The sequence below is a fragment of the Thermobia domestica genome, chromosome 11, assembly GCF_964235325.1.
Source record: "Thermobia domestica chromosome 11, izTheDome1.hap1.1, whole genome shotgun sequence".
NCBI lineage: Eukaryota > Metazoa > Arthropoda > Insecta > Zygentoma > Lepismatidae > Thermobia > Thermobia domestica.
In genome coordinates, this window is record NC_137464.1 from 144,780,939 (window position 1) to 144,802,598 (window position 21,660).

A 21,660-nucleotide genomic window follows, 5' to 3' on the forward strand; every position below is an offset into this window, starting at 1 on the left:
AATCATCAGTTACTGGTTCTGAAGACGGTGATTGAAAACGCACGTGATTTTGCCTTTCGTTCCTGCTCGGACGCAGACTACGTGAAGGCAGACTACGGTTCCGGTTCCGTCCACGATGTCCATTACGGGAGGAACGTAACGATCGGGGCTGAGCATTACGAGAATGCTGTGAAGTGTTTTGATTTTGAAGCGCGGTTTTGTTTTGGTCATACGATATCCGGTTAACATAACTCGGAAACGTGCGTGACGACCCATTATTATTCAAAGAAGCTGAAGTGTGCGTGTTGTTGGCGCGTGGAACATATGATGATGTGTGTTGTCGTGTGTTAAGATTAGTGCGCGGTGCAATGAAACGTGTCGCATTTGACACGTGGAACGAGTCTCATTAACTGTTCCCTGCAAAATTACAAATCTTTGTACGCAACTTACAAAGTCATGGAACTCTTCGTGTTGAGTTGCGACTAGATATGTTTGAAATTGAGTGGGGAGCAAAGGAATGACAGTTGAAATGATTTCAGTGTCGGTAATGGAACATAACGCTTTATCTTGGAAGCGGTTTACGACAAACGACTCTACCGAAGTATACTTTGTGGGCGTAAAACGTTCTGTACGAAGAGCTGTACGCGTCTGTTCGCGACGATAAAGCTATTTTGATCATGTTTCAACGCGACGCAGAATTGACTGTAGTTGCGTACTTTGGTGCGATTGGGCTGAAACCAGGAAAACACGTGACCTTCTAAACAGAACTCGAGCATTTCAAGATATTGGTTGCGCGGGACGCATAGAAAACTCATTTCCCTTTCGAATTTTGTAAGGAAGCTGTCGGGCAAAATTGACGCCTTAGTTTCGCAGAACTTAGTGAGATGGGCAATATCGGAGAACCTAATTTGCACACTTGGCGCGACACGTTTACATTGTTCATCTTCCCCTTCAGACAAGCATCATTTTCATACGCTTCCTCACAATTCTGTGACTGCGTGTGAATATTGTTGGAGGGGGCGTACGTGAAAATTGACTAGATTATGAAGAGAAATGTGATGGCTGGGCGTTGAATACGGTCACCGAATGCGGTTCGTGGACAGGGGTGGTATCAAGCAGCTCTTGTGCCTGCGAGAGTACAGATTGTGCTTTGTGATAGCTGATGGCCTTGAATGTTTCCAGCTCTTGTGAAAAACTCAAGAAAAGTGCATTATACTGTCGCACGAACTGAGTAAGAGACGAATCGACCTGATGAACTCGGAACGCTAAATGCTCGTAACCTTTAGTACAGTGATCCTGAATGAATTTAGTATCGTTTGATATCCGTGGTGTCTCACACTTGAGATCAACAATGCTACTCTTATTCTTCGCAGTTACGATTTCAAGGCTCGTACAGCGTATGTCAAGACACTAAATGCAATCACGCGTTTCTTCAAGACCTTTCTTAGTGTTTTGCATAATTGGAACAACGACGTTGCAAAGTGACGACGATTCTGTTTTCATCTCGTCATTCGCGGCACTAAATTCAGTACGTAGATTTGTTTCTAAATTCTTTATTGAACCAGAAAGTTTTTGTTCCACGCCTTGAATCTGTCTGGTAAGCTCATCCTGGTTAGATTTGAGCTGATCGTGTATATCTTCTGCTTGATCGTCCATTAACGATTTCATAATTTCTTTAAGCCCTTCCATGCTCATAACCATCTTGATTTGACTAATTCTTAATCACATACAATTATCAAGAAAACTCTAGTACCATCGCAAAGGAAAGAACGAAATTGAACTTCGCGATAAAAAAAAAGTATTGCAGAATGAGGGCTGCAAGTAAATACTAACAATCTACAATCAATAGTCTAAAGTACAAATTACGTTGATTTTTTCTAAAGATGAAAGTTAAGTTATCCTGATACTTATCAATGTGAAAGCAAGTGGGACCAATATGCATGGGGGCATGGAAACACGTGATCAAACAAAAACTTTCTGATAGTACTAAATGAAACGGAAATATAAATACACTTCACTCGCGTGCTCTAAGATCTTACATACTACAGACATTTATGTCACTTCGCTCGCGAAATACAAGCAAAATAAAATTAAAATAAATGCACTGACACTTCATTAGAAAAATTTGAAAATGAACGAATATTCATGAATGGAAATTGCCTCCATGAGATCTGGTGAAAAAATGGTGAAAAGTACAAGGAATATCAAAAGAAAGGTAGAAGTTAAACTCAAAATGCCAACGATAGTTCTGTTGAAAATACAAACTTGAACATAAAATTGGCTCTTTCTTTTGTCATAAAACAGGCCTGAAGGCGTGTTAGAACCTGAAATCGGAGGGGTCGCTACCGACATCTACTCTGCATGCCACGTGGTTGAAACTATGGTAACCTTTAGCTGGCCTTGTACGACACAGTGTTATCCCGTTTTGCGAGCAAGAAAATGAGACATGAGTCTCATAATCTTTTAATTTGTGATCACCGGCTCATTTAATTAAAAGAATTATGAAACAATATTCGAAATTAAATGATCCGGGGTCTAACAAACCCTCACAACGAGTGAAAATTTCACCATTGTCGGTCAATGTAGCTAACAGAAGGAATACGCTTTCTCGTTACTCATTCAAAAACGCAGATAAACCACATGCAGGGAAAGTTAACAGCTAATATCATGTGACTATGAACTAAGTGGATGGTCGAAAACAATGGAATTAAAATCACAATATATATTAGGCTGAGGGCCTCAATATTAGTGATGAGCAAATGCAAGACCAAGACCAGGATCAGGGTTTTCTTGGTCTTGGTCTTGCACACCCAGTCTTGGTCTTGCTTGCAAGAATCTTGCAAGTCTTGCTTTTAAGAAATCTTATGCGTTTCATAGGTAAATTTTACTTTGGATATAAGGGATAATAAATTCTACAATGCGCCAATAATAACGTAAATACAATGTATGTCTCTAAATGTAAAATAGTTTACCTTCGTGTAAGGATGATGTGTTAACCATAAGCGATGGCCTTTATTTTTTTCAATGAGTGCCTAAGCTTCACTACTTATAGGATAAATCAATGTTTCGTGTTCTTTTTATATTTTTTAACAAATTCAATACTCCAATGATTCCCAAACTGGGGAGGTTACCCCTGCGACGCGTGAAAGAAAATTAAAATGGAAGAGATTATTGAAATACCATGAATTGGAAATTATTTTTACACTCTAAAGGCGTCAGATTTTTTCAACCACGATTATCACATCTTTGCATTGAACAAACTTCCAAGTAAATATTGAGATTTTGTTTTGCTAATTTCAATATGTACTTTATGGGGCAGGAACATGGACATTACGCGAAACCGATGAAAAATTTGGAGGATTTTTGGGCTGAAGGGAAAACGAATGAGAAGGTGTTAGAAATAGTCGCAGTAGGGGAGAAATGAAGAATTTTAGATGTAATTAAGAAAAACTGGTTTGGACATTGGCTGAGGAGGAATGTGTTATGAGGAACATGCCAGGGAGTAGTGTGGAAGGAAAGAGACAGGGAATGGCGAAGGAGACTGTAGTTCATAAAAGAGAAAATTGCTACGTCAAGACGAAGAGACTAGCTGAGGACTACAGTACGTCAAAGCTTCTCAATTGCAGCAAGTGACTAGCCAATAATGGCGGAATAGCTGTGATGATGATATGTTTACCAATATTGGCCAAAAGAGGGAGAGAAATATTTAAAATAATAATGATTATAATCAAATTCCTTAAAATTTTAGAATAATTTGAGTCAAAACTGAAAACGACTCGACTATTTATGTCTTTTGTGAAAATTCAATTTATATAAATACCTTTGACCAGTGGCGTATTTAGGGGCGCTATCGGCCCCCTAAATAAATTTGTTATATGCACAATTTCATTAAAATTTGTGGGCACCCAAAAGGGAAATTATAGTGCTTATTCACGTGATGTGCATAGCCCCCGAAACAAAATCCTAAATATGCCACTGCTTTTGACCTATATAGAAATACAAAATAATGGCATCAAAATCCAAGTTTTTGAAATAACTGTACAAAATCACTCTTACTTGTGAATATGGGTTATTTATTGTATAATGTTATATCGCTCAATCCTTGATGTGTGTAGCAACGCTACCACACCTATTTGGAATCCGCAATATTACGACTGTTTACCAATCTACAATGGGACAATTTAAACTGAAGTATTTCAGATCCAACACAGCGGGCGGCTTTCTGAGGGGTCAAACATACCAAAGAAATACCAATTATACTTCTTAGCTTTATCTCAATTGATATCAAATCGACTGATAACGTAACAAAACTATTCCAGTAATACTTAACAATACAAGCATAAAACAGTCTTTATGGTAGAAAAATAGAAATGTAAACTCGCATAACCAATTGTATAAATTTATTTTCATTAACTTTAAATAGAAATCCAACAATAATAATTTGAGATTAATTAACGAATATAAATCCTAGATTCAACAAGCAACTTGAAAATTCTTTAAAAAAATTCAATAAGTTAAATATTTTCTCATCCAAATATTTCTGATTAATTGATTTCAACAACTCTAAACACAATAATCTAGTAATTGCAAATTGCCCTTTCACAATTATATTTTAATTTATCAACCAATATAGCAAAAAGCAACCAAAAGTCAGCAATCAATGGTTACCCAAGTTGACTTTAGAATCAAGATTCTATACAAAATTATTCAGTAAATTAGGTAAGAAGTAATTTTTTATTTTAATCACGTTTAGTAAATTCAACGTCAGAGAAGCTTCAAAAATCTCAAATTTGATTCTTTGATCTTTAACTATTATGATTATAATTCTAATTTTAAGTAAATTATTCAATTCAACGAATAACGAGATCAAAATCCTAACCATTCAATATCAATGCACAAAATTGGTACGTTAAATAGCCAATCAATATCAATGCACAAAATTGGGACGTTAAATAGCAATTCAATTTCAATGCACAAAATTGGGACGTTAAATAGCAATTCAATATTAATGCACAAAATAGGGACGTTAAATAGCAACTCAATTTCAATGCACAAAATTGGAACGTTAAATAGCAATTCAATTTCAATGCACAAAATAGGGACGTTAAATATACTGAAACTTCATTCAAAGGAGAAAACTGCTGAACAAATCGGACTGCAAATTATGTCAACTTGAGAATTCAAACGGACGACCTCACAAACGTGAATTAGACAAGGACAAAGGAATATTCTACGGGTTTTACTACTTTACACTTACCGTAATCAGCTCCCAATGGTTTCCCTTTCTCTGGCTTCAACTGTAACATTCAACTAAAGGGTACTTCGAACAGACAATCTTCCATGAACGAAGACTAACAACACCTCAGCAACAAAGAAAGTTTCGTCCTTTTATACAGCTCACACAGAGTACGATAATAACAACTCCGATATCGCCCTTGAATTCCTCCTCTATCAAATCAACGCTTCTCAGCTCGACTCGGCAGAAACCTAAGTCCAGACAGTGACAACGAACGTTCACGGTTGAATCAATCACAAGGTCCGTTTGACTCTCTAACTATCCTCTTCCCATTCTGGCTTGCAACTGAAGCTACACGAAACGACCTCCAGTCACAAGGCAGAAGCGCACGGATACTCCATTGAGTGCTGACGTAATACATACAATCGTTCTTTCTTTCTTTTTGCCTTACGCTCTGAACAAATTACAAACAGCATTCAATTTTATTCTTTTTAAAACATTTAAATGTTCATTATTTCAATTCTCCTCTTTTCTTTTTTAAAAAAAAGAACAAAAAATCACACAATGATTTATAAGATGAAAATTAACATCATTATTTAAAGTCTCTCTCATCAAACAAAGAACTATTTCTTCCTCTTTTTGTTTTTACATTTCACCTCCGTTCATGGGCGTCGGCAGGGTTTCCAGGAAGTCTGCATGGATATAAACATTTCTTCTCCAAAATTCGTCCACAATTATTTTAACCTCTTGTGGCCACCAAGTCACGCCACATGTGTCGTATACCTAAGGAGGCTAAAAGTTATATTGATAAACAATTATTCAGCGTATAAGCATCAGGGCATGAAATCAAGCTTCCGGTCACATGCACTAAGTCAATGTATGAAAATGTTATTTCAATATTAATTTTATGAACAGACATTAAAAATTTCCAACGGATGCTTGAGCCTCGGAGTCAAGGCCATACCCATGTAATCGGCACCTACGGTGTACGGAATTACCGATGTTCAATACTACATTTCTCTTTAGTTTTGTAAGAAAAACACCACTAATATGTTTGGAAATAAAATGAAATATCTAGTTTAACGTCCCACGATTATGCACCAAGGGTAAGGAAGACGGTAATAATAAGAAATGAATGAAGAAACTGGGAGAAAACGGGAAAACCACGAGAATTAAAATCTAAGATGTTAATTTTAAAAAAATCAATGGACTTGTTTCGAAGCTAAAGAGGTGTAGGTATGTCTGTTCAGTACTGAATGAGAAAGGCTCTTTCAATTTCGCATTCAGTTCCTTACTGGAGTTTGATGGCGTTTTATCTGCAGACTGCCTGAAGCAAAGCTGCTGAAGAGTGAAAACCAAATCCCTCGTTTGGTATATTTATCCCAGGACGAGTCGACAAACTTTACCAGCCCGAAGGTCAAATTTATAAGTTTACTCCAGATAACACACCTGTAGAATACATACTGTCTGATTTCCCGATAAGCAATCCCAATCATTCTTTAAAAAAGCAGGAACGCATCGTAATATAGCACCAATGCAGTGTCGTGGCGTAGAAAATTGGCGCCCGGGGAGAGCAGGGTGCGAATTACCGGGGGGATGAGGGGGATTTTCCCCCTCAATCACATTTTGTTCCCCCCCAAAGATGTCAGCTGAAGTATCCCCACCGGGGATGCTCGCTTTCCCCCTCAAACTATGCTTAGTATAACTCCAAATTTCACTGATTTTTGTTATTTCTTGTAAATTTAATCTTCTAGCTGTATTTCGAAATGATCGATGTAAACTGTTCAGTTTTGGTCATTTCTACTTACCACCTAATTACCCACTATTTTCAACGTTGTTTAGTAGAACTATATTATTATGACTACGGTTGTTACTTGCAACTGTACCTTCGTACCCTTCAGTTCGTCATCGTTTGTGAATTTGAATGTACTAATTGCGAATAACAAAGCCACATATAGATTTATAAATGTTCTTAGCGGTTGGCCAAGAAGAAGTAAACAAATAGCTTCTTCTACCATACTTGGCGAAGTTCGGATATGTCATATTCATCCTCTATATTTGTATCGATTATCATCTTATTTTAATTTTTGTTATAACATGTTATTTCATTTTCCAGTGTACTCTTTGTTAGCACATGGTCTTCATTCCCTAGTAGGTTGTGTGTATGCAACTCAAAAGTTGCATTTAATTTCTGATAATTAGCATAGTAATCACTGCTTTTACAGTTTACGGAAATGAACTTTTGAAACTGTACTCAAAAACTGAGATATAGGTATTCTCTCGTAAGTATATGTTAACGTACACGCTGGGGGATACGCTCCTAGTGAGCAGACATGTTAATGAAGGTGGTTTTTAGGTGAATAAGCGAATAATTCAAGATTTGTTTCAGCATTTGTTAATACGACTGGTTCTCCGTGGTATAAGCATTTCAACTGGAGCGGGTTTTTTTTTTAAAGTTAACCTTTCATTTTTCCATCTTTTCGCTGTACAGTTTGCTGTCCCCGCAATTAATGTTGTCTGAAAAACTTCAGTGTAATGTTTTACTTTATTTGAATAACGTAGCCCATAGTGAATCAACTCATCTTCAACCAGGGTGTCTACTGGTCATGAAAGTCATGAAAGTCATGAAAAAGTCATATATTTTGCTTAGTGGTCATGAAAGCCATGAAAAAGTCTTTTATTTACCCAACTGGTCATGAAAATCTGAAATCTCAAAGTATATTTTTTACTTCATACTTTTATACCTCATACTGCATGTACTGAAACAGTTGTATCAGGTCAGTAATTGTGAGAATTTCCCCCACAAGTTAGTGCTGGCTAACTGGTACTTTACTGTCTTCCTAGCTGCTCCCCATTTCATCTTCTAGTCTCTGTAATATAGTAACAACTTTTTACTGTCCAACTTTCTGATCTGCTATTTCTTTACTTCCAAGAAATGTAAATTGTGTATTTTTGGGCCTTTAGACTTATGCAAATAATATTATTCGTTTGAGTTTGCAGATTTTAAATTTGATGATCTATTTTTTTTTAAAACGTATTTCTTTTATAATTTGTTTTGTCTTTGGGCAGTTCTCTGAGTGCTTAATTTCAGACAAATTTCTGCTAGATGGATAATTATACTCAGAATTAAAACTTCAAATACAGTATAGAGTGTTTCACTGGTAAGAGCAGGCCCGTATTTAGGTAAGTGCTATTCTGTGCTCGAGCACAAGGCGGCAGAATTTTAGATTCTTTCTTTAAGATTCACAATAAGTGATATTTAAGACTAGCAACTCGCATAGTTCCGATGCACCACTGATGGTAGGGGTTTATTATTACTAATGGTAAATTTTTATCGCCATGGTCATGAAAATTTGAACAAAAAGGTCATAAAAAGTCATGAAAAAGTCATGAATTTACTTTCTGGTATTCCAGTAGACACCCTGTCAACCTAACAGTAAAGTAATTTTTAGTGTTGACTTTCCGTGCCCATCACGGAATCGATATTTGGAGAAAAAAAGTCGTGATGAGCACAGCTTTAGCGGGAAGTAGAAGCACAAGCTCGAAATTTGAATTGAGAAATTTTAAATATTTGGCCTTCGATTTGACCTTGATGTGAGAAATCGGGACCAGCAACAATCCATTTCTTATTTGATAGGCTAATATCTAGATTTTCTTTTAAAAAAAAATGTCCGGTTTAACTGATAATTTTAGTGATTTTCACAAGACTGAAGTAGGTTTCTTTTCGCAACCTGTATGTATTAATACAAAGTGGAAGCTTTCAATATGAGTGGAAAAATTAACATATGCTTGTGATCATGGCTATCGCTCGAGCCAAATTATTAACTAAATAAACCTTAGAGAGCTACGGAGACAAGAGTGAGTACAACATTAAAACACGTTCAGAAAGGTTTAGTGGGGTGTGTGTATGTTAGACAATATATATGTGCATAGTTATTGTTGGTAGATTTATTAAATTAATAAATATCTTATCTATTACAGATGTCACACACACACACACACACACACACACACATATATATATATATATATATATATATATATATATATATATATATATATATATATAATACCGTAATACGGCAAATTGTGGAGGCGTTAAAATATTAAATAATGCTTTTGATAAAGTGGATACTTTCAAATATTTAGGATCAATATTAACAGACGAAAATCATATTCACGAAGAAATTAAATGTCGACTAAAAGCAGGGAATTCGTGTTACTACTCGGTTCAAAATCTCTTGTCGTCGCGAATTCTGTCGAGGAATTTGAAGCTTAAAATATATAAAACGATAATCGTGCCTGTTGTTCTGTATGGTTGCGAAACATGGTCGCTTACTCTGAGGGAAGAACATAGACTGAAAGTATTTGAGAACAGGATCCTGAGAAGAATATTCGGACCCAAGAGGAACGAGAATGGGGAATGGCGGAAGCTTCATAACGAGGAACTACATAGTTTATACGGTTTACCCAACATTGTTAGGGTCGTCAAGTCTAGGAGGCTTAGGTGGGCAGGTCATGTAGCTAGAATGGAAGAAAGTAGAAACGCTTTCAAAGTCTTGACTGGTAGACCCATAGGAAAACGACCATTAGGAAGACCTAGGCGCAGATGGGAGGATAATATTAAGATGGATCTCGCAGAGTTAGGAATACAAAGGAAAAACTGGATGCAATTAGCTAAGGATAGAAGTCAGTGGAGAGCTTTTGTGAACGCGGCACTGAACCTCCGGGTTCCATAGGCCATAGAGTTAGTTATATATATATATATATATATATATATATATATATATATATATATATATATATATATATATATGGGGGTAAGGCATTTATTGTCTCATTTTGAAATTTGAACCTTCAGACTATGTCCTTTGGCCTAATTTTATCCCCCCAATATAGATTATCTAATTCGCACACTGGGGGAGAGAGTATACAAGGGCGCCCCCGTGCATATTAATATCAGTGAGTTCGACAGAGGAGCCGCGAAGCGCCACCACAGTTGCCGCAAAACAAGGAAAATTTTCAAAAATAAACCCTGCTATTCCTTGATTTTGAGCACTTTTTATTACTTTTTACAATATAATGTGAAATAAATCCCAGATCTTCGTATGGAAAATTGTCAGTAAATGTCTCTGCTGTAGTAAAAATGATTAAATGCTAACATCAAAATCTTCCTCAAGAATAGCAATGAGGTAAGTTCCCCTTTCCCAGTGATTCGGGTGTAAATAATGAGTGGGGCGCTTTTAGCAAGTGTTTATTAATGCAAAAAGTATAAATCTGACCCTGGTCAAATTAAATATTAGAGTGAAAAATACTGCTGTTGATCTAAAATATTCCGAGTAATTTTTTACTCTCTTTTTCTTTCTTTTCTTTTTCCTCCCGAATTTTGTGCTCCCTTACTTCGGCGCCCGGAGACGTCACTCCGTTCACCCTCCCCTCATGGCAGGCGCTGCACCAATGACACATTTCTATGTGTGCAACAAGCTTTGATTAGAACGATAGCTGTGTGGCTTCAAATAACTACAGAAAACGCGAAAAACCGATTCAGAAAACGACATACTGTAGCTATATGCTACAGGCGCAGATCGACACACACGGATTGTATAAACTACTGGGAACACATTAACTCCAATAGCATTTTTACTGAAGCCAAGAAAATCAAGTGAAAGATGTAATGACTTTTTCCCCTTTTTATATTCTATAAAAAGAAATTCAAGTAGTACCGGTACTTGTGCAAGACTTTTGCGCAAGAATCTTGGTCTTGGTCTTGGTCTTGCATGCAAGACTTGCACGATTTGCAAGACCAAAACTCTTGCGCTCAACACTACTCAATATTTAAATATAACTAACTAACTAACTCTATGGCCTATGGAACCCAGAGGTTCAATGCCGCGTTCACAAAAGCTCTCCACTGACTTCTATCCTTAGCCAATTGGATCTAGTTGCTACTTTATATTCCTATCTCTTCGAGATCCATCTTAATATTGTCCTCCCATCTGCGCCTAGGCCTTCCTAATGGTCGTTTTCCGATTAGTCTTCCAGTCAGGACTTTGAAAGCATTTCTAATTTCGTCCATTCTAGTTACATGACCTGTTCACCTAAGCCTCCTAGACTTGACGACCCTAACAATGTTGGGTAAACCGTATAAATTATGTAGTTCCTCGTTATGAAGTTTCCGCCATTCCCCATTCCCGTTCCTCTTGGGTCCGAATATTCGTCTCAGGATCTTGTTCTCAAATACTTCCAGTCTATGTTCTTCCCTCAGAGTAAGCGAACACGTTTCTCAACCATTCAGAACAACAGGCATGATTATCATTTTATTTTTAAATATACAATTTAAAAAGTATTTTACAGTGCAAAAATAGTTAAGTAAATATTTGTCCAATGTCCAGTGTTCCTACAAACTGTGATAGTTATGATTGTCCGCCGTGTAGCATGTGTTTTCCACTTCTTGCTTCACTAGGAGCTCACTACTTACTCCTCCAACGCTGAATTTCCAGTTGCCACTTGCTCCTGCCGCCGTCGAGTTTGAAGTGGACGAGTCTCCCCCGCTGCTTGCCGAGTATAGCCGCTTCATAGGCTCGCCGACTGGACAGCAGTGTTGCCAACCTTGAGGTGGCGTCACCTCGAGAGTTCTGTGGAAAGGGTCTACCACAAATGTTTTGGAGAGAGAAAATTAATTAACCATTATCATATATTAAATATTGAAACACAATCGAGCTGTCCTCTCTCCTATTTGAAGATTAAGTGATAACTTATTTATTAATGTTCATTCAAAAAAAAGTATTTATATTTTATTACTCTTAGTTTTCATATTTTGGTGTATGAACGTGTTCTGTTTTACAGGACCATTTTCTGCTGAAGACTCAGTGGCTTATAATTACGTTCTGCCAAATTATTCATTTGCTCCTCGTTAATAGCATTTCATGGATGATCGTTTTAGCAACAATGGAGCCTAGCATATATTCAATAGCACATCATGTTGTAGCATTTGTTTTCGTACGTATGTATTATTTTGTATTTTCGCCTTCTATATTGTAGTTAGAGACTATAATTCAATGTATATTCTAGTGTCTAATAAACATTTAATTTTTGTTTTCCTGGGAGCGACACGGAAGACAATAAGGAACCAAGCATTTTATTCACTTTATTTATATATTTAGTAATCAAGAAATATCCTTTATATCTGCCGTGTAAATTCCTTCACGTAATTTGAAGATTTTGGTGAATTCAGTTTCAGTATGAATCTGTTCCCTGTTTTTACGATAGTTATTATCTCACTGAACATAAGAGATATTGTAAGATAGATTTAATGTATCTTGTATTTTTCAAGCTCTTGTGGACCATTTTAAAAATGAAAACTTTTTGCAATATCTTTGTAAATAAGATGTCAACTCAAATGCACTAACTCTAAACAATTCTGTTTCTCCCTTACAATTCTAACATTCACATTTTGTTCCGGTAGAGGACAGTAAATTCAAGATGGCGATCGCCAAACAGCAACGCAACTGGTTTGTTTTGGAATTTCACTTAACCAACAGCGTTGTGTCTTTGCAACGTGTGTTTAGGCGCAAATTTGATGTGAAACCATCTTCGGATAAGTCAATTTTGAATTGGTATAACGAATTCGTAGAAGAAGGGTGTATCTGTGACATGCCAAAAGGGCATTCTGGCCAACCACCGGTGGCAAAGCAAGTTGTTGATCTCGTGAGGGAAACTTTTGTACGGAGCCCCAAGAAATCTTTGCGCAAGCTAGCCAAGAACCACAAACCCCAAGAAACACAGTTAGCAAGGTGTTACGCAACTGCTTGCACTTTCATCCGTATAAACTGCAATTGGTTGAAACCTGAACATCATCCAAAGCGACTGCAGTTCTTTTCGGATTTCCAGCAATTACTCGAAAATGATGATAATCTGATGTTCAAATTCATTTTCAGGTGAAACAAGCTTTCATTTGCATAGAAAGGTTAACAGACACAATGTGCGAATATGATGACCGAAGAATCCTCATGTCATGCTGGAAGTAAAACGTGATTCACCCAAGTGTAATTTTCTTTGTGCCATATCAAAATGGAGAGTTTATGAGCCTTTTTTTTTTTTTTGAAGGTCTTTCTGTGTCTGACGAAAGTTACCTGAATATGTTACGAAACAGGTTGATGCCACAAATTACTGAAGTAGGTGATTGTCATTTTTAACAAGACGAAGCACCATCGCACTGGCATCTCAATGTTCACAAAGTTCTCAATGAGTTCCTGCCAAACAGATGGATTGGTCGTGCTGGACACAGTGACCCTCTAGTGGCCCTCTGGGTCACCGGATCTTACTGTATATGATTTCTTCCTGTGAGGTAGGTCGAACACATAGTCTCTACGTACACCCACTACCCCCAACTATGGGAATTCTGAAGGAATGAATCACAGAAGCTATCAACACAATCACGCCGGATACACTTCGAAGAGTGTGGAGTGAGCTTGATTACACAGCCACACACACAAAAATAAAAGTTTTGTACACCGGACACTAGGGTATGGTTTCAATGTATTTTGCTACACAGAATTAAAATTTCGGAACCCCAGGATGATCGATCTTGTCAATGTTTTATGGGCGAAAAACTTTAGTGATTTTCGATAGGGAATATACACGTAACACAGCCATACAAAGAAATAAAAGTTCTTTGCAGCGGACCCCAGGTCTGGATTCGATGTGTTTTTTTATATATACACTGCTCCACAAAACTTAAGCAACTCGAAGAAAGTGGCAGAAAATAAAACGACACCATCACTGCACCAAGTATAATGAACAAACCGACGGTCCTGATGCACAATGCAACACAAGTGAAGACGAACAATACAGTTAGGACGTACAGAGTGACCAAAAAGTTCAGCACAACAATACCTCAACAGGTGAAGCTGGATTGTGCGAGGGCATAGGCAGTCAATATGGCGTGTGACCACCACGAACAGATATACAGGCACGACATCTGGCCTCCATGATGTAAATCAGAGTGTTGATCAAGTCTTGCGGCAGATGTTGCCACTCCTCGAGGAGAGCTGTTCCCAGGTCAGGAAGAGTGCGTGGTGGTGGACTGTGCTTGGCTATTCGCCGTGCAAGAGCATCCCACACATGCTCGATGGGATTCAAGTCCAGTGAATATGCAGGTTATGCAATACGCGTAGTGTCTTCGCTCTCCAGATAGTCGGAAAAAAGATGTGCATGGTGTGGGCGGGCATTGTCATCCATGAACAGGAAGTCTGGGTCAAATGCTCCGCGGAAATTGCGCATGTCTATTCAGAATTTCATCCCGGTACCGTTGTGCTGTCAAAGTGCCATGTTGCACAATATGGAGGTCCATTTTCCCATTCAGCATAATTCCACCCCACACCATAATGAAACCACCGCCATAGACGGCCGTTCAGCAATGAAGTTTGGATGATAGCGTGTTTCTGGCTCTCTCCACAGTAAAGTCCGACCAGAATCAGACGACAAACTGAATCTCGACTCATCGGAGAACATGACACGCGCCCACTGGTGTTCCCGCATGCAACATGTTCCTGACACCATGTGTAACGCGCACGTTTGTGCTCCACTTTCAATGGCCCACACAGCACAGGCCTTTCTGCATACAGTCCTGCTCTGTTGAGCCGACGACGAACAGTTTCACGACTCACGCGTTGTTCTGTAGCCTGAAACAACTCATTGGCCAGTTGAGAGCGTGACTCTTGACGGTTACGTTTGGCAGAAATTGTGAGAAATTCGTCATCGACGGCCGACGTCTTCTTCGGACGGCCTCCTCCATGACGTCTACTGACTTCACCTCCATTTTGGAAGCGACTCCACAACCTTGACACAACGCTTTTGTTCACGTTGAATTTCTGCGCCACTTCCACTTGTGATCGACCCAATTCCAACCGCCCAATTATTCGCCTGCAGTCAAAGTCACTCAAATGTCGTCTATCAGTCATTGCAAGGTGTGTACCCCACACAAGAACCACTAACCCAATACTTGGAGCCTCGGACACTACTGGGCTGTGGTGTACGCCTCATGGCATAATTTGTTCACCGCGCTTACAACGGTGCTGCTTATGCGATAGAACGTGTGCTTGCCTTGCCTGTGTGTCTTTGACGCGTCTCTGTGTATGTGCATGCCACTAACCAGTGCTGAATGGGCACCACACGTCGCTTATACCACGTTCTCTCGGGTTGCTTAAGTTTTGTGGAGCAGTGTATATATATATATATACAGAATCCAAATTTCGAAACCCCAGAACGATCTATTGTATCAATTTTTTATAGACAAAAACTTTAGCTAACATTATTTTGGATAGCGAATTTACACGTAATAAAGTCATATAAAAAAATTCTATGCAGCGGACACCAGGGCATGGATTTAATGTATTTTGTTACACAGAATCCAAATTTGGAAACCTCTAGACGGTTGACCGTGTCAATTTTGTTTTATGGGCGAAAAACTTGAACGATTTTGGATAGGGAGGATACACGTTTTTCACATCTGATTTCTGTAAGTGCATTTCCGAAATTAAACTACCTATATACTCTTCTATGTTTTGGTCACTACCTATTCCACCAATAACTCAAGTTTACTGAAGGTGTCTCTTACCATTATGTTCTCCCGAGGGGCTTAATTATTGAAATACTTCTCTAGTGTAAATAACAGGTTTTCTTCAGAATAGTTCATTAGTTTAGTGAAAACCACAACAAAATATCACATAGTATAAAATGTAGTTAGCCTTTGTCCATGAGATGGAGTTAATGTCCCAAATCCATGTCAGGATGGTCCATTGGTACATCGCTTACATCTGATTTTAAGAGTCGGAGATTTGATCCCAGCCCATGTGAGTTCTTGACGAACGACATTAAGAGAGAAAAAAGAGAGGAGGGAGAGAGATTCAAATATGGGGTCAGATGGTGATACATTTACACATGCAAGGTTAGGATTTGAGGAATATCAATCCAACATACAGCAGAGGTTCGAGAAATGAAGGAGGGGATCAAAATAATACGTCATAATATAATAATAAATAAAATAGTACCGTGTGAAGATAATATGTGCCTCTCCGGAACATCTTTTCTGAAAGAAACACTGCTTCCCACAATTATTCCTTATATGCTAAACGGGACGGATGATTGATAAAAGTATTTTATATTTGAGTTATTCCTCTTTCTTTCTATCTATATGTCGTCTATCAGGAAGTTATATGGTCTAAGATCAAATTCCTGACTCCTGAAACCAAATGTGAGCGCTCTCCCAATGGACCATTATGACTTCCTATAGGTTCGCTAATAGTAGGCTGCGAATATTTTACTTCTACTCAGGGTCAAATATAAATACTGTTGTATTATAAAATGTATGGAATTTATATTCTTCATTTCATTATTATTCATGAAGTAAAGAATATGGATACGAGCACTCCATCAGGAAGGCGTATGGCATCCACCAACGACAGCATATTGAAATCTCAGTGTACAGAAATTGCTAGTTTCTGAAAGAACCTCTTCTAGAGATTTTTTCTTTCTTTCTCAACTGAAGTTGGAAGAAGTATAGAACATAAATGTTGAGAAGGAGATGCCAACTCTTTCCTGTACATTCGTCAATAATACAATAAGACGAAATATGGTTAATACAATACAAATATATACAAGAAATTGTAAGAAATATGTTTCGAACGTGCTGTCTACTCCTTGTCGCTTCTATGTCGTTCACAATCGTTTCTTTCTTTTGAAATTTTTCTTCTCATATTTCAATACTAAGGGACAATGGTAATGGTACATGCATTTACAAGTTTTGAAAAAATGTTGAGCTTCTGACTGCCAAAGTGTGGGTCCCAAATTTGGCTATAGCGAGCCTTAGTATGTTTTCTTGAGACGCTGAATCGCCTGCGAGAAACCGCTCCTGCTACCGTTTTCGTTCTATGCCGATAAACATTGAAACCGGAATTTACTAATTTGAACCACTTCCAGTTTGAGTAGAGAGTTAATGGGGGAAACTTAATCTATCCTTTGAACGTTGAATCAATTGAAAAAAAACTCATCTCAATATCTCTTATCGTTTTTGTTCTGATACCTGTCGACAGACAGACGGACGGACAAAACCATTTTATAAGAACGAAATAAAAAGAAATCTTTCAGTTTAACGTTAAACGATTATAATCCTTAGGCTAAGGGAGACACATGATTAATACAAGTGAATGATTATGAGAGAATCGTTGAAATGAGTTTGTAGGAGGAATCATTAGCACCTGAAGAAAATCCACGGACACGATGTTGTATAAGACTTCCGATACGAGTGACATAACATTTATTAATAAAGATAAGATCTTAATTTCTAGCCAACATCAGATTTGATATTTAGCACTGCTCCTCAAAGATTATCGTAACATTTTACCTTGTATTTAAATATTTCTTTTGTTTGTTTTAATGTATAATTAATTAGTAATAACTTTTATATAATTTTCAGGTTTACTTCTTGTGTGGTGGGACTTAGTAAGTTGGTATACACTTTGTGAAGTACTGCGAAATGTTATAGACGTGACTAACACTATACCGGATAGTAGTGGAGAAAAGGATGTGTCCACAGAAGCCACAAATGGAGTTGATCAGGAGGTAGCGCTCGAGAGTAGTAGTGTCGATGATACGTTTACGATAGAAGAAGAAGACAGCTTAAATATGGTCTGGTAGCTGTGTACAATGACACATTCTTTTGTTTTAGAATTCTTTGTAATAAAGGAGCATCGAGTTCAGAAAAATATATTTGTTTGGATTTTAATATTCTAACGATAGACACTTGCCGATGCTCGTAACTGCTACAATATCTGTTATAAATATGCACATGTCTAGCAAAGAATCTAATGATTGCAGTGTCTACGAAGAACAGGAACATGCTTTTCACTAAATTCCTTTGTACGATATGGAAGTAATTACAACTGACTTCAATGCGTTGGAAAATAGGATGAGAAAATTTAAGTATTTATGCACTCGTATTTCTGGGCATCAATGACATTAAGTGTGTCATGTATGAGGGAATGACTCGTCCTCCTGGAAAGAAGAAAAGATCGAGCTAGGATCTGCATATTAGAAACCATCCTGACATTTGCTTGATGTGAATGACAAAAACACAGGAGAAGCCTCACTCAAGACTACTCTCCTGAAAAAGCTGTCATTTGATTAAGAGAAGAAATCTCCTATTCAACTGTCGTATAATATATGTTAGTTTAACTTCCGCGCTTATGCCCTTTTAGGCCAAAGGAGACGGATGATAAATGAAAGTGAATTATTATAAAATTAAATTTTTGCTGCTCTTCACCTGGAATCGAAGCTGACTTTCTCTTGGTTTAAGTTTCTTAGTGATTATAACGCAATTGTCAATTGTGAGCAATCTACACGTGCTGCTATTTTAGTAAAGAAGTGTTTAACCTATGCTCGAGTTGCGCTGTCATCTGATTGTAAAGCCATTCGCTGCTGCATTCAAAATATCTGTATCGTTGCTTTATATGAGCATTCTGGCTATCTCAGGGCACGAGAAAGTGAACAGTTTTATTCCACCACAATTCCGTCTTTGTCCCGGAGTAAATCGATGCATATTGGTTGGTGGTTTTAATGCGGTGATAGATCCTCGTGATTCTCTCACTCCTTCACCTCCTGGTCATTCCTTGGTAGAGCTGATGCGTGCTGTCAAGTTTCACGATGCGCTGATTACATCTAATTCGCCGCATGCTTTCACTTTCTGTAGCGTTACTACTAAGAGTAGACTCGACAGAGCTTACATCACTGCGCCTTTATGTACTGCAGTGGTACACGTATTGATGCTCCAGTACCGGTTTTAAATCACGCAGCAATTGAATTAGCGTTTAAGCTGCCTTTCTTTATATCTGCTGCAGACGGACCTTCCTTTTGGAAGATTAATGATAATGTGATGTCACGGAAGGAAGTGGAAGCGGTTTCTACGCATTTTGCGTATTGATGTAGAATGCAACAATACTATCAGACTGTCGGTTCATGGTGGCTTCTTGATTGTAAAAATAAAATACGTAATTTTTTAAATGCTGTGGTAAACTCGCACGTAAACATGACCGTCAGTTACAACATTTTTTACCTTGTGATCTTTGGGCAGTTCCACCGTCACTTGTCAATCTCGCCAGTATACATGACCTTAAACGTCAGCTGCGACAGATTCGCTTACACACCTCTCTTCAAGCTTATTTTGTCGAGGACTTTTATCATTGTTTTCCAGAGGAGACCCTCTCCCTATATCACGTCGACCTCCTGTTACGACACGGCATTCGACCTTCATCGATTCCCTTGTTTTGGCAAACGGCACTACTACTACCGATTCTCTAGGATTTTACAGGAATTCACTCGGTACTAGGACGCATTCGGGAGTGCACAGCCTATGGATTATACTTCTGCACCGGAATTTTTGTTCACATTACCCCACAAGCTGACGGACAGTGATGGTCATGATTTGATGCGTCCAATTACAGCGCATGAAATCCTTTCTGTTCTTCGACGTGCCAAGGGTCGCAGTGCCCCTGGGGATGATGGTTTAAGCATTTCCTTTTACCGACGTAATTGGCCTCTTCTGAATGCGACTCTTGTACCTATCTTTAACTCTATGTTGCCGGGAGAAACTTTCTTCCATAATACAGCTATCGTAGTGCTCATTCCGAAATCCTCTACTACACGTGTTGTTGCTGATTATCGACCTACTTCCTTATTACCAGTCGACTTTACATAATTCACAAAGGTTCTTACAGCAAGAGTACGACCCATTATTCGTCGATATATCAGTTCCTTTCTCTCTCTTCGGGATCTTTTCGCGTATTTTCATTCTTGTCAGGCTTCCACAGGAGCCTCAACAGTGGACCTGGCTAACGCTTATGTCAACGTTGACCATGGATTCAATCTCTTAACTCTTGAAGCGTGGTGCTTTCCGTCAAGTAATTTCCAATCTTTATGCTACGCTGAACTTCCATATTCGGATTAATGGCCACTTATCCCCAGTCATTTCGTTACAGAGCGCTTTAGGTCAAGGTCAAGCACTTTTCCACCATGCTTTTCAGTTTAGTCTTAGACCCCTTCCTTCATCGACTTTCAACGGTTTCTCCTTCTGATCCCTGTCTATTTCGCAGCCAAAACATGTTTGGGTTTTCCGATGATCTGGCGATTACCGGAGTTAATCCTGCCGCTTTGCAGGGAGTTTTTCCTGGTTTTCAGCGATACCCTCTGGCCTTCATTATAACGAGCTGAAAACTCATGAGTTACAGTTTAATGACTTTCAATTACCTGGCGCTCTCCCTGTACTCCGTGTCTGCTTCATGTCACTCCCTTAACAATCTTAGGCATTCCCTTCAATGAATTATGACGAGATTTGCTCCCAACTTTTAACAGAGGTACGCCATCTGTTCGACTCCCAGCGTTTTCGTCGGCTTCAATTATTACATCGTACTCAATTTATCAATATTTTTGTTGTGACCAAACTCTGGTACTGGTCGCGAGTTTACTAGAAGTTACGCCAAAATGTTCGAATCTTTCTCTCTTTGGCATCTATGGCGTGTTTTTTATTTCCGTATCCCGCGTACTGCGCTTTATCTTCCGCGTTCCCTTGGTGGGTTAGGATTAGTCCATATCCGCTTAAAATGACAAACTTTGTTAATGTTCGACTTCTACACTGTGCTCACTTCTGCAGCTTCCTTCACTTATAACTGGTTCAGTTTGAATTTCTGGCCGAGTTATTTGTATCCTTTGAATCCCACCTTTTTCCAATTTGAAGCCCATTGTCTGGCGTATGTCCGGACTTTCATCCGCTATTGGACCTACGCCGAGATGATCCACACCCTCCACATCTCACGTTATTTGTATTGTCCCTCTTAACATTAACTTATCCTCAAACATGCATACGAGTAGTACCGCATTTTCCACAAGTCATTTGGCAGCAGGTTTGGGTAAATATCTCTGCCCCTATGTTATCTTTGCACACGCAAGTGGCCTGGTTCCAGGCTGTACATCAGTTTATACATACTCGCGCGCGTTTATTTGCTATTCATTGCGTCCCTGGTGCGTCGTGTGATAAGTGCAATCAAGAAGACACTTTGGACCATCGTTACAGGCAATGCGTAATTGCTCTCCTATTTGGTATTGTTAAGAAAGTATTACCGCCGTCCGCCCTCTCAGTTTACGGTGCAGTATTTATTATTCCCTAGTTTTCATTTTCTCCCCTCTAAACATCAGGAGGTTCTCTTTGTTGTAACATGCACCCTCATATATTTCCAGTGCTATATAGTCTTGTTGGACTCATGCACTTGCTTTGACTTTTTGCGACGTACAAGTCAAAATCTCTACTCCCCGGAATTGGACCGGTATATTTTAGACGGATTTTAGCAGTGGTGTTGCAATAGATTCTTTTCTTTTCATACGAATGTAAATAGTCG

At 38.5% G+C, this 21,660-nt stretch overlaps 1 protein-coding gene across 2 annotated transcripts in view; it reads left to right on the top strand.

Moving 5' to 3' along the window:
• LOC145663674 (uncharacterized) overlaps positions 1 to 17,973 on the top strand; it is an 82,534-nt gene extending 64,561 nt beyond the window's left edge. Inside the window, exons 5-6 of one of the 2 annotated variants that reach the window (XM_081729770.1) lie at positions 12,062 to 12,218; positions 17,691 to 17,973. In XM_081729770.1, coding sequence (XP_081585896.1) covers positions 12,062 to 12,218; positions 17,691 to 17,911 — 378 coding nt within the window. In that variant the 3' untranslated portion in view covers positions 17,912 to 17,973. The remainder of the gene's footprint in view (positions 1 to 12,061; positions 12,219 to 17,690) is intronic. The other variant, XM_081729771.1, reaches the window with a different exon arrangement.
• The last annotated feature ends 3,687 nt before the right edge of the window (positions 17,974 to 21,660 follow it).